The sequence below is a fragment of the Rhipicephalus microplus genome, chromosome 5 (genome assembly GCF_043290135.1).
Source record: "Rhipicephalus microplus isolate Deutch F79 chromosome 5, USDA_Rmic, whole genome shotgun sequence".
NCBI classification, from domain to species: domain Eukaryota; kingdom Metazoa; phylum Arthropoda; class Arachnida; order Ixodida; family Ixodidae; genus Rhipicephalus; species Rhipicephalus microplus.
This window is the reverse complement of record NC_134704.1, coordinates 160,349,935-160,368,006: the sequence shown is the minus strand read 5'-3', so window position 1 is coordinate 160,368,006 and position 18,072 is coordinate 160,349,935. Positions and strand designations below refer to the sequence as shown.

Genomic DNA, 18,072 nt, shown 5'->3' with positions numbered 1-18,072 from the left:
CTAGCTTCTCAATTGGGTGCACAAGGTATCTTTTCCTTTGATAATAATAGCGGTGACAGAATACAAAGAAATTGATTGTTTCAATTTCCTTGCAAAAGAGGCATAAAGGAGATGCTGTGAATCGAGCTTATGTAAATCATTCCAATGCGAAATCCTGCAGCGTCATCAGGCGCTTGTAATTTCTAACTGCCGAGATACGCACCGCTGTTTATTCCAGCAAAATCTTAGTTGTATTAAGTCTTTGACGTTATTCATTGATAATTTGTGTATTTCCTTGGGCAAACAAACATTTCTATATCTAAGTGGTGTTGCATAGGCGACCAACCTAATGTTTCTTTTTACTTCTCTTTTCTGTCATACTTCTTTTTTTGTCATTTTTCTGTTTACTGTCTGTGTCTGTATTTTTCTGTATTTATTGCTTTCTTGCTTTGTATTTCTCTTCTTTCTTGCTTTTTGACTATTTTTCCTTCCTTTCTTTTTCTTTTTAACCTCTTTTTGTCTTCCTTTGAATCGATATTGTTTTCTTTCTTTGTCTTTCTTGGTTTCTTTTTACATGTTTTCGTTTAATTATTTCTTTGTATGTACCTTATCTTTTACATATCTTCTAATTTCTCTGAATATAAGTTATCTTTGTTTTGATTTTTCTTTTTTCTTTCTAAGTATGCCTGACACACAATTCACGTATGGTACAAAAGGTTTTCTATGCTACTTCTTAGGTCGGTGGTAGTTGGCTGGAACATTGCGTAATAAACGCGAAGCTTCTTTTTTTTTTTTAACCAACTTCCGAACAACGGATTCTAGCGATCGATTGACACGGCCGCCTGCGTCAACGTGCTCTCTTGGGCGCCGCCTCAACTTGGTATTGACCTAAATTGGCATAGTATGACATGATATCATAAAAGATGCGACTACTTGGTCGTGATCTAACACAAATGTTGTCATGTATATGACAACCCTTTCATCTAATGACTTGTTGCACATACCAGTGTACAAACATTTCAAGGAGTGCGGTTTGCAGGTACGCGCCACAAATGTTTCGCATCGTTCGCACAGGCAAAACATGAACACACACTGACAATTTAAACACCATTTGTACAGAAATTAGCGTGTATACATAGCAGGTAAGGTATGGAACAAAAATGTATGACATCACAGCATAAATACCATAGTATAGTCATGTATAGTAAAGAACAAGTGGAGAAGAGGTCAATGTGAGGGCGAAGAAAGGGAGTTAGGAATACAGAAAACAACTTGAAAGCACAAAAAAGACATAACCGGGCTGCAATGCTTATTGCAAAGTATTCAAGCTGGTATCGCTTGACGCGAGTGGCGTCGACATCGATAGACCTGCTGATGCCGCGTTAAAACCAGGGACCGACCGAAGAGATCTCAAATATCGTCGCACCTCAGTGGGAGTTCTACAAGTTGTGGGCTCAAGTGCCGAATATGTAACGCCTCTGTATATACTTTACATAAATGCTGCCTTCGCCCCGCCGCGGTGGTCTAGTGGCTAAGGTACTCGGCTGCTGACCCGCAGGTCTGGGGTTCAAATCCCCGCTGCGGTGGCTGCATTTTCGGTGGAGGCGGAAATGTTCTAGGCCCGTGTGCTCAGATTTGGGTGCACGTTAAAGAACCCCAGGTGGTCGAAATTTCCGGAGCCCTCCACTACGGCGTCTCTCATAACCATATGGTGGTTTTGGAACGTTAAACCCCACATATCAATCAATGAATGCTGCCTTAACTCACCGTCACTTTGCCCACTCCGTCTATCAGCTCTGCGCAGATGCAGCTTCGGGCTGAGATGCTCCACACTCAACAGTGGATGGCAGCTTCGAGATCGACCAAGCGTCAGCTACCTCGATGCTGTGAGTGCCTGTCATTTTGCTCTCAGTTCACCAGACTGCTCTAGCTTAAGTTGTAGTAGATTGAAGTTTATTCACTGTGGAGGGCATACAACATTCATTTATCAAGTGGTTGAATTGGAAGAGGTGATGAAAAGGCAACTGAATGCTTGACACAGCACCGACCCCTGCCCTGGCCACACGAATGCACAATTCTGAGTAACTACCAATGCATATATAAAGAATACCAACCGCTGGTCATTAAGGGTAACTAACTGGATTCCCAGAGAAGATAAGCGGGTTAGGGGGAGACACAAGGTTAAGTGGGCAGATGAAATTAAGAAGTTTGCGGGTATAAATTGGCAGCAGCCAGCACAGGACCATTTTAATTGTCAGAACATGGGAGAGACTTTTGTCCTGCAGTGGACGTATTCAGGCTGATAATGATGTAGATTATGATATAAAGAATAAATCTGTGAAGTAAGAATGCATAAATACAATACACTGTCAAAACACAAGAATTACATCAACCTGAAGCATAAATACATGAATTAAAAACAGCAGTATTACGATAACTGCAGATCTGCAGTGATAAAAAAATATCGAGAAGAAATAATTGAGCACTCGTAAGAACTAGTAGATTATAGATGGGCTGTGTGAATCATTGGAATGAGCTTCGATTGTTTCATGCCAAGAAGGAGCGCTTCGAAACCAAAGTGAAAGGAAAGGGGGTGTACACATGGTAGTGCTGAAAATCACTTGCGCGTCTTGGTATAGTGGGTATATACGGCAAGTTGACTCTAAGCAAGGACAAACAGCAAAATGATAGTTTGAAAGATGGAGAACCCCAAAGTGAAAGAACTCTTGGAAATTTATGAGGAGCTGGTCCTCATAAACACGTCGGCGCAAACACGTCGGCATAAACACGTCGGCAAGGTAAATGCAATCAAGTGGTCTCTTTGGGAGCAGAACCTGTTAGCTCTACTTCCCCGGGAAGTATCCGGCGTGATAAGTCTTGTCCAGAAAATTGTTTGAGAGCTATGACAAGGTTAAGGAAACTTTCTTGAGACCTTGTGAGTTGTCACCCGAAGCTTTCCGCCGAAGGTTTTGATATGCAAAGTGGGGTAGTGAGTCACACGTTGACATCGCGTTTCACCTTAAAACTGTTTTAACTCAATGGCTGAGGGGGAACATGTTTATGACGATAGCGATAATGTGGTAAAATGCATTTCATTGGAACAATTCTACCGCTGCATTGAAGATAATGAGAAGCTTAGGCTGCAGGAGAAGCTCGGCGAAATACAGCTAAGCAAGACAGTATAGTTAGCTGAGGAGTACAATACTCGCCGAAACTTGCATAGTAGGACAGAGGGCGTTGGAAAAGATTAAAAAAAAAAAAAACAGAAGGCTTTTCAAAGAAACCTGATAAACGAAAACCCACTCCGCACCCAAATTTCAGAAAGGACCCTTCTCTTGCGAAGCACATGGTGAGGGTAGGGCAAACGGAAACGCAGAAATTGAGTGAGGTTTCTAAGCACAGCGCTGATATCACATAAGAGTTTAAGTCGCGGAAGCCACTAGTCTGCTATAGCTGCGAAAACGAAGAGCAAATCACTTTGAAGTAAAACAAAAGTTTGCTTTTCCTTAAAAAATGAAGCTTTGGGCTTGTTGGTTTAGCATTATCAAGTACGAACAGCGCGAACTGTACACGAGGGCGCAAGAGAGAGACAAGCGTGCTGACTAGCAACTGAATTTTGTTCCACATGAAAGAAAATTATATTCAGAAAAAAACGAAGAAAGTAAATAAATATGAATAAAGCATGACAAGATCATCATACACGCTCTTCCAAAAAATAATTCTTTTGGTAACATACAGATGCCATACTGATGCATAATAAAACTTCTTGCGCTATAACGGCGGCTTTGACAATTTCGCGTGTGTGCTGGTCCTTATGTCTGCTGGTGATTGTACTTTCCTCAAACAAGAAGGTGGAACTGCAGGAGCGCCAATGAACGGCTCAAGACCTTCTCCAGCATTGCGCACATTTTCGTTGTGCTCACAAAGGCGGTCATTCAGACATTTTCCTGTTTGGTCTACGTAGAATCCTCCACATTAAGTGCATTCTACGTATTGTTTGCGATGCTAGATAGGGCACTGGCGTTTCTTTTTCTTCGCAGGACAGGTGACACAAGAATGATGCGACAGTTCATTTATCGTATTTAACTTTCACGTGGAGGGTACTATGTACACCAAACAAGGTGTCTGAATGACCACCTTCGTGAGCACAACAATAATGTTCGCAAAGCAGAGAAGATTTTCGGGTCACTCCTTGCCACTCCTGTGGCCAAACCCTTTTTTTTAGGATACCACAATCATTGGCATACATCAGTACCAGCACACACGCGAAACCATCGAAGCCACAGATATTGTACAAGAAGGTTCATCATGCATTGGCATGACATCTGTTTATCAACTAAAGAATTATATTTTGTGCAAACGCCTGTACGATCATCTTTTCATGCTTTATTTATAGTAGGACGATTTTATAGGAGGATGCGCGCGGATGAGGCAAGTCGCCGAGGAGCAGAGTGCTTGCTTACCGATTGCTACGGTTGTCATTGAAGGCTCTTACGGTAAGCTTCGCACAGAAGCGGCTGTGTCTGCTACGCTTCCTGATTGTTTTTCTTATCTGTTTTGTAATAGCTCTGAGCAGCATCTCAAAGAGCAGGTTCTATTGTTCTTTTCCAAATTGGAGTGCATGGCCCTTACGCTATCGCAAGCACGGAAGCTTTCGCAGGAACTTGATCTCGTTCGGCGTAGAAAAACACCACCTGCAAAGGCGCCCGAGCTGCGTGTTCTTGCCGGCGAGTTGGCCAAGCCTCTGACAGAAACCTCTCGGTTACTCGAGCCACTCGTAGCCAAAGTGGTTAATGTCGTCTCTCTCGGCGGAGGAACTGAAGTGGCGCCGTTGGGCTAAACTGGCACTGTACGCTCTCGTCTGTAGCTCAAAGTAGGTGGGAGCTGTCGAGGGTTCATCGAGAAAGACTCGACAGCTCCCCTCAAGAAATCCATGGACAAATGATAGATATACAAAAAAAACTTGTGCCAATCATCACAGAACCTTTTCAGTGTCTAGTAATTGATATTGTCGTGCCATCGCCACACTCAAGACAAGGTGGTCGATACATCCTGATGGCCCTGTGCGTAGCCACAAAATTTCCAGCAGTGGTTCTCCAGTAGCTCAATTCTCCTCATGTTGTGCATGCTTTGCTTTCGAAATTCGTGCGTGTCGGGTTTTCTTCTAAAATTTAATACGACAGCGGTAGTGTCTTCAGCAGGACAACGCCCTTCACCAGGGGAGGAGTAGGTCCGTTGTTTGAAATCATAGGCAGGTGCCCAGTTGCCATCTAGCTCCCCCCATGCCGACACCCATGCTACCATGTCATGTAATACCCGTGCCACATGGGCATGGAAAATGACATTCGGTGGTGAAGGCATTCAGTTCCCGAATGGCATTTCTTTTGGCGGCGCTGCTACACGTCCAATTGCTTGACGTGTGGGGTTTAACGTCCCAAAACCACCATGTGATTATGAGAGACGGCGTAGTGGAGGGCTCCGGAAATTTAGACCACCTGGGGTTCCCTAGCGTGCACCCAAATCTCAGCACATGGGCCTACACTTCCGCCTCCATCGGTAATGCAGCCGCCGCAGCCGGGATTCGATCCCGCGACCTGCGGGTCAGCAGCCGACTACCTTAGCCACTAGACCACCGTGGCAGGGCTGCCACACGACCAAAGCGAACGACATGTGACCTGACGATATCGATCGTTGCACTTTCCAAGTGAGCACTTGGTGAAAAGCAATAAAAAATAAAAAATAAAGACGCGTTTACAACCTTCATACACATCAGATATAGAAATAGGCATGTAGAAATAAGCCCATTATGCTGCCATAAGCTTTAGTTTCTTGCTTTCTTTTATGACACTGCTACCGACAGCAGCAACCTAAGCCAACACTAGTTAGATCCACAGCGTAAATAGAAAATGGCGCCTGCCGCATCGCACCTGTCGCGTTTCCCAGAAGTTCGCAGAGTCCATTTTTTCATGGCACAACGTGTGCTTCCCGTGCAAAGCATCGCGCTCAAGAGTGAAGAATTCTAAAGCAGAGATGAGTTAAGTGCCAGCTACCGGACAATGAACTTAAAATAATTTGAAACCATTTCAACTTGATCGCCGCAGCGTCTTTTCTGAGCACAACGTCTGGATCACGGTGGCGTTTCCATTGCCAGCACTGGTTTAAATAAACGCTGCCAAATCTTGGGGAAGCACACTTCAAGAGGTGCTTTCGTGTTTCGGCTGTCACGTTTCGTTACATGGGGTAGTCGTGCCGTACCGACATGCGGCGGGTGGACACAACGATGAGAGGCTGAATCAGTCGAAAAAAATTGGCCCCAGATCTGCAGGGTACACTGCAAATGCCATCGAAAGACGATGGCCTTGCGTCTGGAGAAAGTGAACAAAACATTTATTTGATGTTCTGCGCACAAATAGGTGAATGGTATTCTGGAGGCGCTGCGTTAGAGTGCCTCGAGCGTGCAGCGGAGGCGAACTAGTGCATCGAGGCACGTTAGCCACGAGCGCCATCTGGCAGTTATCTCCAAAAAAGAAGGAAGGCCTGCGTGCCTGCGGAGAAAGATGCGTGCCATTCTCGGAGGTGATAAGGTGTAGAACGCAAAGCGACGGGTAGGTGCCACCACCGTGTCGTTTCAGCAAAGGGTTGGTAACACTTGCCTTTTTGAGCACCGCGTCGCACTGTCAGTGCAGCGTGTTTAACGCTACGGTCCTTAGGATTAATTGTATGTGCGTTCTCTAGTATAAAGGCACACATACAAAACATCGACGTGTTGTTATGGTACCTCAGATATGCGCAATGATTGCTTTTTAATTGACAATCGCACAAGTATGAACGCTAGGCCTTGAGCAATATTAGTTGGCGCGGCGGATGGGGTCGGCCGTTTGAGGTATCGTTAGGGCAGACGAACAGACAAATGTACAGACCGACCGACAGACAGACAGACCAAAATTTTTGCGTCGAAGGTTCCCAAGCAAGACTATCGTCTTTAAAAGAGTAGCCATCTCACTCTACCGCTTGTGCTTTACTGCTGAAGACCACACCATCGCCGAAAATTATTCGCGACTGGCCACTGTACTGTGAACTTGCTTTACAAAGAGTTATGTTCGGCCGTACTGAAAAACCTGGAGGACGACAAGGTAAAAATCCATTCGCCAACCGACATGGAGGAGCAGATGAGGGAATTTTTTGCGGTCACAGGATTCCCTCAAGGTGTAAGGGCGCTCGACGGCTGCCACTTTCCTGTATCACTGCCGCAGACGTATGCTTCGGGCTACTACAATTACAAAAGCTGGCAAGTTGCGAAGGCCTGTTTAACTTCGTTATTTGTAATTAGATTGTTCATTGAATTGTCCTAACCTTTTATGTTTACGTTTAGTGCATTCGTTTATTAAGAGTCGATGCTACGTGTTTTAAATGAAATAAGTTGGCTTGTGACTGGAAAGGTTTCTCGATAATTAGCAGTATGCAATATTACTGTTATATTTGCAGGTATAGCATGATTCTACTGGCCCTAGTTAACCACCGGTACCACTTCAGGTTTACAAACGACGGCTCCCCAGGGTGGTACCACGACTCGTTTATGTACGGAAGATCCGTACTCTGCAAAGCCAATGAAAGCGGATCTTTCAAACGCCCAACAGCAACAATCGAATGCGTTTGCGTGCCTCCAATGCCTGACTGCCTGACTAGGCATTTGCCATGTCTCCAAACCTGCACAAACCATATGCGAATGCTTATCCTGACACTCAAAAGAGGGCGTACAACTATAATCTTTCAAAGAACAAGATTCGTAGAAAATGCAGTTGGCCGCTTGAAAGTCAGGCTTTGTTTCATTATGAAACGCATGGAGTGCAAGCTCGCCAGCACTACCTTGGTTATTAAGGTATGTTGTGTTCTTCATAACATCTGTGAAGGTTTTCAGGAACACGTAGAACCACAATGGGAACAGGAAGTAGCATTGTGGACTGCTGCTGATGAGCACCCAACTCGTACATCGGACGCGTCTAGCGAAAACAGGTGAAGACGTCAGGAAAGCAGTAGCGAAATACTTCGTTTCTAGAACTCAGCAGTTAGTCACAGTCTCAGGTAGCTGAGGTAATCTTGTGCCTGCAGCAGCGAAACTGTGTTTGAAGAATATATGCACCATTTCCGGCCTTCATGAACTGCGCCAAAGCTGTAGTATGTTTGTGTTCGGTACACAATAATATTACCTGGAGTACCACTAAAACCACGATTTGATCGTGAGGGACGCCGTAGTTCAGGGCTCCGGAAATTCATACCCCTTGGTCTGTTTGTTAGCTGAAGTTTTTTATTTAATAACTGCAAACACAATTGCTCAATGCTCACCTGTGCTTTCTTGGCTGATTTCACAGCATTACCAAGCACCCCATGTTTTCATTTTTTGCTATTTACGGCATGTGTTTTTTTACTTCGCAAAAGCGTTGAAAATGTGAGATTATGCCTTCGGGTCAGTGGGTGTTTTTTTTAATTGCTCCAAATACTGTTCAACCAACTTCTATATAATTGATATTTCTTTTGCGCATCTTTTAGTATTTTTATCCTGATTGTGCTTCAAAAGAAACAAATGACGGAGCAAACTATAACCTTTTATCATCAACAAGTCGACTATGCGTGGCCATGCGTGAACGCGGCTCCACTGCGCACCTACACCGGAGGAACCACCGCATTACAGCCGCCAGGGGATTCGGACTGTGTAAAGAGCCAGCGTGAACAAGCTGCCATCAGTGGGCATGTGACAGCAGCAGTGAAGATGGCGTTGCTTAAGCCCTTCCTGTTTTTCATACAGGTTAGTTGTTCACCTTCCTTGCATTGTAAAAAAAAAACGAGCAATCGTTGTCTGCTGCTAGTCCCATGCCCCCATGTGCTTTTGATGGTTTGCACTGACCGTGTTCATGCTATGCAATTGCTTATTATGTCTGGGGATATAGAACTTAACCCTGGGCCTCCTGAACCGGTAGCCGAGATTACCAATAGTGAAGTACTGGAAGCTATTAAATCCCTCGCAGGTACAATAGAATCCCGCCACGCCGAAGTAATGTCGTCGCTAAACGAAGTAAGAGCCAGCCAGAAATTGCTCGCAGATCGAGTAACAGATATAACCGAGAGATTAGCAGCGGTTGAGAACAAGGTTTCCACCCTGGAACGCCTTACTGACGACGCTGACACTCGCCGCACAGTAGCTGAAATTATCAACCGCGAAAATTCGGCTGTGCTGTCTCGCCTCGATGATTTAGAAGATAGGGCTCGGCGGGACAACTTGCTTTTTTACGGGTTTGACGATAGTCATTCAGATACATGGGCGTCAGCTGAAGAGAAAGTACGGAAGCTCTTGTCCACCACCTTTTCTGAACCAATGCCCGCTGATGGCATTGCTCGGGCACACAGATTAGGCTCCTTTGTCGAGAACAAGTGCCGACCTATAATTGTCAAGTTTGCGTCTTCCAAAACAAAAGACCGAATTTTATCTCAAAGGGCTAAACTTAAGGGCACCGGTATCACAATCCAGGAAGACTTTTGTAAGGCCACTCGCTACTCGCGCAAAAAGCTTCACGATTTCGGCAAGGCTACAGGGAAACAGTACAGCTTGCGCTATAACAAGCTGTACGTCGGCAAACAATGTTATGCTTATTGCAGTGTAACCGATAGTGTCTGCGAAATCGGGACGTACAGTGTCCCTCTTTCCACTGGTAATACAGCCAACTCTCTGTTACCGCACCAAACCACTATCTAGCAACCCTCAGCCGTGCAGGCGAAACCCAAGCGCGACTATTCTTTTCTGTTCACCAACATCAGAAGTTTGATTCCTAAACGTGATGAGTTATCGTCCGCGATTGACGCGTGCTCAGCTGATGTTGTTGTGCTCGCCGAAACTTGGCTGCATGAACATGTGGATAATAAAGAACTTCTGAATTGCAAAAAAGATTACACCATATACAGGCGCGACAGAATTGAGCGGAAAAGAGGTGGGATTCTTATTGCGGTATCCGATGAGATTGCGTGTGATGACGTCAGCATTGCATCACATTTAGAATTTCTTTGTGTTTGTATCCAGATAAACTACACAGATTTCTTGTTCTGTGCTTGCTACCGTCCGCCGAACAGTTCGTCTACTTTTTGCGATGAATTCCACGATTGCCTCAACCAAGTCGTCGTTAAATTTCCTAAAGCCCCCTTGTTTGTTTTGGGTGATTTTAACTTTCCGGCAATTTCGTGGAACGAGCCGTTTCCTATAACAATCAGTCCTTCTAAAGAATGCTCAAGTTTTATTGACGTTTGCTCTATATTTAACTTAAGTCAACTTGTTAAAGGACCTACTCGCATTACTCAGTCGTCTTCCAGCACCCTTGACCTTATACTGACCACTGCTTCCGAGTCCGTTTCATCTTTAACGCTTTTGCCTGCTTTGAGTGACCACTTAGTTGCCCATTTCACTATACCGTCATCCTCTTCGCGCCGGGCCAAACAGTTTAAACAAATTAGAGACTACGTTAAAGCTGATTTCCAAGCCTTAAATACGAAACTGGAAGCTTTTATAGATTATTTGCTTCCAGAATTTTGGGAGCGTCCGCTCAATGTTAATTGGGCTTTATTTCGAAACAAGGTTCAATGGCTGACTGATAAATACATACCGCTCAGACGAATACCCTGTCCTAAACGGCAACCGTGGTACAACGTCTCTCTAAAACGACTGCTTAATAAAAAAAGCGCATTTTTCGCCGCTGTAGGCTATCAAGTTCTGCTGAAAGGTGGGCGGCTTATGCGCGCGTCGCATCAAAATATAAAGCCCTTTTTCGAGCAAAAACCGAGTTTTATCAGCGAACGCTCCCATCCCTCTTATCGACTGATCTCCGTAAGTTCTGGAGCGCTGTTAATATGAGCAGATCTAAAGATGTAAAATTAAAAACACCGGATGGAACACTTGTTCCACGAGAGCAGTGCTGCGTGTTGCTCAAAAATACGTTTTCTTTATCTTTTACTAAAACAATTCGTGCTTCTTTTCCTGTTAAAGAAGCCTACATCTTGAACCATTTGAACCCATTTTTATTCACTGTGCTGGAATTTTCAAGCTGATACAGGGGGCTAAAATTTCTTCATCTTCTGGAATAGATGGAATTAACTACAAGTTTCTGAAAAGTATCAGTGTGAACTCTTCATTGATCCTTTTCTATATTTTTTCACAGTCTTTACAGTGTTCCTTACTGCCCGATGACTGGAAGGGTGGAAAGGTGATTCCAGTGCACAAGTCTGGTGAAGTTTTCTCCTTTTTTAACTATCGACCCATCTCTCTTACATCAACCCCATGCAAACTACTCGAACACATCATTTACACTAACTTGATGAGCTTTCTAGAATCTAATTCATTTTTTACAGTCTACCAACACGGTTTTCGCAAAAATCATTCCTGTGACACTCAATTAATCACCTTTACTAATGATCTCTGTTCTTTGTTGGATCGTGTGTCAGTAGTAGATTGCATTTTCATTGATTTCGCGAAGGCATTTGACTGCGTCTCCCACCCACTACTACTTTATAAACTTGGCAAACTGAGCATTGACCCTAACATTTTAATGTGGATTGAATGTTTTTTGCAGAATCGCTTTCAATATGTAGGCGTTAATGATAACGAATCTCCTCACTGTCCTGTTACATCTGGTGTCCCTCAGGGATCAGTATTGGGGCCTCTTTTCTTCCTAATTTATATTAATGATCTTCCTGATACCATAACCTCATCAATACGTCTTTTCGCTGACGATTGTGTTATATAGAGAAATATATGTGAACCTTTTGATCCCTCACAACTTCAAACCGACCTTAACACAATTTCAGCCTGGTGCAACACCTGGCTAATGAAACTAAACGTCGACAAGTGCAAATATATTATATGAGGTTAACACGAACAATCAAGCACACCCCTGTATACACGTATTTCCTGAATGGCTCCCCTCTATTATCGGTTACCACCTACAATTACCTGGGCGTTCAGATTTCAGATAACCTTTCGTGGCACTCGCACATTGAATATATTAGCAATAATGTGAACTGCATGCTCGGCTTCTTTCGACGAAATTTCTCTCGAGCTCCCACTTCATTAAAACTGCAGCTTTACAAAACCCTTGTACGGCCGAAGATTGAATATGCCTCTTCTGTATGGGATCCACATTCTGCCAATCTTGTCTCCACACTTGAAGCTATCCAAAATCGGGCCGCTCGTTTCATTCTCTCTGATTATTCCTGGTCATCCAGTGTCACTAACATGAAACAAGTAGTACAACTACCTGATCTTGCAACCCGTCGTATGATATCCCGCCTATGTGTTTTCCATCAAATATTTTACACCAATCAGACCTTAAAACAATCCCTTTTTTCAGTTTCATCATACGTGTCATCCCGCATCGATCATCCGTTAAAAGTTGGCGTGCGAAACTCCCGAACAAACCTCTACCTGAACTCGTTTGTCCCAATGACCAGTGTGCAGTGGAATCGCCTTCCAGCCTCCATCGTCTCCATCAGCGACGCTGCGCATTTCAGGTCCACTGTCAGCAATCACTTTTTGTAACCACCCCGCTGTTGTCTTTTCTCTTGATTGTTTAATATTGTACCCCTCCTCTCTGTAACGCCCTACGGCATTGAGGGGTATAAATGAACTGAACTGAATTGAAATGAAATGAAAAAATGGCTGTTTTAAAGTGACACTTATCGCCTTCAGATTTTGGCGGGTGATTGTGCCTTGTACTTTATTTCTTTGTAGTATTGTAGTCTTTACAGATGCATCTCTACAAGAATGGGTTGTTATTGTACCATTGTAATATTTCATGTAATAAAATGAGGCGTTTTAGAGCGGCACTCTTTTATAAAACAGGGAAGCGGTCACGACAAGTCAAGTGGTTATGGCGGAACCAGCCTGTGTACCCAGCCAATCAAACGCCTTCTTCACGGACTGAGTGATACCCCATGCCTATCTGAGTAGCTCTCATCTTCTTCGCTACATTTTCCTCCCCTCCGGAAAAGAGCCATCCTGGCGACTCATGGGCAGGAGACAATAGAGGGATCGTAATACGGTTTTTGGTGGTCTATGTGGACGGTCTCACGTCCACGGCGTCGTTGATCATGAGGTTGCTCAAGTGGCTCCACGATGTAATTGACGGGTGAAGTTTGTTTAACCACACGGTAAGGGCCGTTATACTTGCACATCAGTTTCGTTGAGAGACCCGGGCTGGTTGAAGGGATGCGAAGCCAAACAAGGTCATCCGATGCATAAGAAGCTGAAGGCGTCGGGCTATCGCAGTGGCGTTTCTGGCGTTGCTGTTCAACACTTGTGAGGGAGCGGGCAAGCTGACGACACTCTTCCGCGTATTTAGCAGCTTGTGACATCGTCGTCGGCTCAGCAACACCCGGGCGGTTAGGAGGGTAGTGTCTAGCGTGCAAGAGGGCTCGCGACCATAAAGAAAGAAGTATGGAGAGAAACCAGTGGTTGTCTGGACAGCAGTATTATGGGCGTATGTTAGAAAAGGGTGGAATACTGTCCCAGTTGGAGTGATCGGTTGCGACGTACATTGACAGCATATCTCCTAATGTACGGTTGAATCGTTCTGTAATGCCATTTGTTTGAGAATGATACGCGGCGGCGGTGCGATGAATCACTTGGCATTCCTTGAGAAGCGATTCGACGGCGTCCGACAAAAACACACGCCTTCGGTCACTCAGGAGTTAACGTGGTGCACCGTGACGTAAAATGATCTGATGCAATATAAAACTACCGACATCACTCACTGACGCAGAAGAGAGTGGTGACGTTTCTGCGTAGCGCGTAAGGTGATCAATAGCGACGATCACTCAGCGATTTCCAGCCGGTGTAATCGAAACAGGTCCATACAGATCGATACCAACACGGTCAAACGGTCGGGCAGGACAAGGTATGAATTTGAGTGGAGCTGGAGAACTTTGAGTGGGATTCTTCCGGCGCTGGCAAGCGAGACAGGAACGTACGTAGCGACAAACGAAGCGATACATTCCACGCCAGTAGTAGCGGTGGGACAGGCGAGTGCAGGTTTTTAACACTCCAGCATGGGCGCATTGTTGGTCGGCGTGAAAGGAGGCGCATATGCCTGAGCGGAGACGTCTGGGAATAACTAGGAGCCAATGGCGTCCTTCGGAGAGATAATTTCGTCTGTATAGCGAAGCATCTCTGGTAACAGTGCCGTATTTGACGGCGCGTACATCTAGGGATATTTTGCGAGGGAGTTCGACTCAACAAGTTGATAAGTGAAGCGATCCAAGGATCTTTTCAGTTTCAGTTTCAGTTTATTCATTCATTCAAAATACAAAATTCGTAGAATGTAGTATGCAGACAAGGGTCCCAAAGTCAAGCGACTGCAGTGGGACCCTCGTTTAACAATAACAATAAAATTATTAATTATAACAGCACGTAAAATACGCAACACATGTGAAAAGTAAACAGTGAACTTACATAAAATAACATCAAGTAAACAAAAAATGCGGTCAGAATGCGACACAAGAACAATAGTAATAAGTTATACAAGTAAAACATAATCACGCCATAAAGCAATAACCTAAATTTGCAGTCTTTCCCATTTCATGCCCGGATACATGAGAATCGTTAAGTAATCATCGTTGTCAACCTAGTTATGCAAGATGAAGTTTTTAAGATCACGTTTGAATGCATGAAAAGATGACGATGATTTTAGTGTATATGGCAGGTTATTCCACAATTTAATGACCGCGAAGGCCGACGTCATTTTGCCATAATTGGTGTTACCTATAGGTACAAGGAAGTTGTGACTGTGGGCGAATCTAGTGCTATTGGTGTTAGTGAGTAAACTAGCATGGATTAAATCAAACACAAGCTGTTTGTTAAGTTGTTTATGAAACAATATGATTAAGTGAAAATTAAATAAGCCAGACACAGTAAGAATACAGTTAGCCTGAAGGAGTGGGGTAGCATTAGAATAAAATGAACTGTTGGTAATAATGCGAATGGCCCGATTCTGAATGGGCTGTACAGACGAAATATGAATGTTATATGTATTTCCACATGATGTAATGCCATAGGTGATGTGACTATCTATGAAGGCAAAGTATAAAGACAATAAGGCTGCAAGGAAAAAACAAAGGACGAGATTAGATGAGTGATCTTATACCAAATACTGTTTTTTGTTTGACATAAAGAATATGATTGGTGATCTTTAAATAAGGGTCTAATTTTACGCCCAGAAAACACACACAGTTAGACGCAGGAATGAAACGATTGTCAATGAACACTTGTGGAATGAAAGGTAGCATTTTTTGTGATGTTTTAAAAACCATGAACTGAGTTTTGAGCGGGTTTAAAATTAAGTTGTTTAAGCGACACCATTCAAAGACATTAGTCAGTTCTTTGTTCAAAATATTGATGAGAGTAGGTAAAGATTTATGCGAGATGGAAATGGTCGTATCATCAGCGTAAAGAATAACTTTAGAATCTCCAAGGCAGTCAGGCAAATCATTAATATAGATACAAAACAGTAAGGGTCCAAGAATAGAACCCTGTGGGACCCCTTGATGAATTATTTTAACATTAGAATAAACGCCCCCAATGCAGACTGATTGTTCACGATCAAGAAGGTAGTTTTTTATGAAGGTCAAGGATGGGCCAGTGATACCCAAGGACTTTAATTTGCTACATAATATATTATGACTAATGGTATCAAAGGCTTTCGTGAAATCAAGAAATACAGACCCTGTGAAATTACCGTTGTCGATGGACCTTTTCAAGAAATCGGTTAATGATAGCAATACTAAATTCGTAGAACTACCAGCCCGGAAACCGAATTGACAAGGCTTTAGCAGCTTAAATTTATTGAGGTACTTGTTAATACCTTTCACAAATAATTTTTCAATAAGTCTGCTGATGGAAGACAAAATAGAAATAGGGCGGTAGTTACGGACATCTGTCGTATCACCTTTTTTGTGTACTGAGATTAACTTGGCTTTTTTTAGTGAGCTCGGAAATATGCCATGTTTGAAAATGACAATATTACATTGCTTAAGACTTCTGAGATGTCTGGAACAGCAAGTTTTAAATGAAACGCCGATACATTGTCTAGTCTAGAGCTACAGTTTTTTAGACTCAGGATTGTAGAATAGACTTCGTCAATGGTAATAGGAAATAGAAAGAATGAATGGATACAGCGGGTAAACGTGTATGAGGATACTTTGGGCCTATCATTGTATACTTCATAAAAGTAATCACTAAAAGACTCGGCTATGTCATAGGACTCAGTACAAATTTGCTGTTTATACCTAATTTTATCAATGACATTACTAACCTGAGGTCTGTTTAAAAAGTCATTGAAAAGTTTCCATTTTCTCTTTGGGTCATTTCTTGCTTTACAGAATTCTTTTTCATAACAAAGTGGTTTTGATTTTTTCAGCAGTTTATTCAACATCTTACTATATTTTTTATACCTAAGTCTCAAATTCACATCAAATGGCTGTTTTTTTGTTTTCCTGTAGAGATGATCTTTTTTCCGCATACTAGTTAACAAGCCTTGAGTTAACCAGGGATTACGTTGAAACATATATATTTTCTTGCATTTAACAGTTTTAGTGTTTGCATGCTCAGCTTTAAGAAATAGGGAGCAGAAGTTGCCTAGTGTTTCTTCAAGATTTTCTAAGGTGCTAATGGAAGACCACTCAGAGCCTTGAATTGCTTTGATTAAGTTTTCCTGATCGAAGGTTGACGTGAAATGGCACATGCTAAGGCGAAAACACACACCTCCATTTTGTTGCTCCTGTAGCATGTCGCTGACACTAAGTGCAGATATGTCGGGGGCAGGCGAAGACGGCGACTTGTCACTACATCGTAGAGGTGATCGGGACAAAGCGTCTGTGTCGGAATGTTTTCGCCCAGATTGGTGAACGACATGAATGCCGTACTTTTGTAGCCGAAGCGCCCAACGGGCGAGCCGGCCAGCCAACATAATGCATGATGATCTGTAACCATGCTAAATGGGCGCCCGTAAAAATAGGGTCGAAATTCACCTATGACCCACATGATGGCTAGACACTCTTTTTTCGTGACTGAATAGTTGGCTTCTGCTTTTGTGAGTGCACGGCTGGCGTAAGAGACGACGTACTCATCAAATCCGGGTTTACGCTGGGCGAGCACAGCACCGAGGCCAACTCCGCTAGCATCCGTGTGTATTTCCGTCGGAGCAAGAGGATCAAAATGTCGCATTATAGGAGCTGACGTAAGAAGGTGGTGGGGTGTGGCGAATGCATCATCCCAAGCTGACGACCAACTAGAAAGGTCACTGTTGTGGGCAAGAAGGTCAGTCAAGGGCGATATGATGGAGACGAAATTGCGAATAAAACGACGAAAATATCAACATAAACCGAGGAAGCTGCGAAGTTCTTTTAAGGTGTTCGGCTTGGAAAATTTGGAAACAGCATGGAGTTTTGTCGTATTCGGAAGAATGCCATCTCTATATACAACATGACCCATAATTAGGAGTTTTCCAGCGCCGAAGCAGCACTTCTTCAAGTTGAGCTGCAGACCGGCGGAGGTGAGGCAAGTAAGCACCGTCTCGTGGCGCTGAAGATGCGTTAAAAAGTCGCTTGAAAATATCACGACATCCTAGTGATAAGGTAGTGAAGAAGATAAGAGCTACTCAGATAGGCAGGGGGTATCACTCAGTCCGTGAAGAAGACGACGTTTCGTTGGCGGGGTACACAGGCTGGTTCCGTCATTACCACTTGACTTGTCGTGACCGCTTTCCTGTTATATAAAAGAGGGCCGTTCTAAAACGCCTCATTTTAATTGGTGGAGGCGCTGGGTAACGCATAATCCTGGAATTGCGAAACCGTACGTTGCCTCCAGTTGCTACGATGTCCACGGACTGAGTGATACCCCCTGCCTATTTGAGTAGCTCTCATCTTCTTCTTTACAGTAAATATATTTTATAGGGAAGTGTTTATTTTTTAATTCTTGTATTTCTTAATGGTTTATCTCGAACCTTTGTCTTCATTTAGTATACAACTGTTTCCTGTCTTTTAGTCACATTTGATTCCCATTTC

General features: G+C 43.6%; 1 protein-coding gene across 1 annotated transcript; it reads left to right on the top strand.

Annotated features, from left to right (window-relative positions):
- The first annotated feature begins 4,316 nt into the window (after window positions 1-4,316).
- Window positions 4,317-18,004, top strand: LOC142817998 (uncharacterized). Its single transcript, XM_075896144.1, has 3 exons — window positions 4,317-8,782; window positions 11,178-11,244; window positions 12,366-18,004. The coding sequence occupies exons 1-3, from the start codon at window positions 8,561-8,563 to the stop codon at window positions 12,551-12,553; spliced, it is 477 nt and encodes a 158-aa protein (XP_075752259.1). The 5' UTR covers window positions 4,317-8,560; the 3' UTR covers window positions 12,554-18,004.
- The last annotated feature ends 68 nt before the right edge of the window (window positions 18,005-18,072 follow it).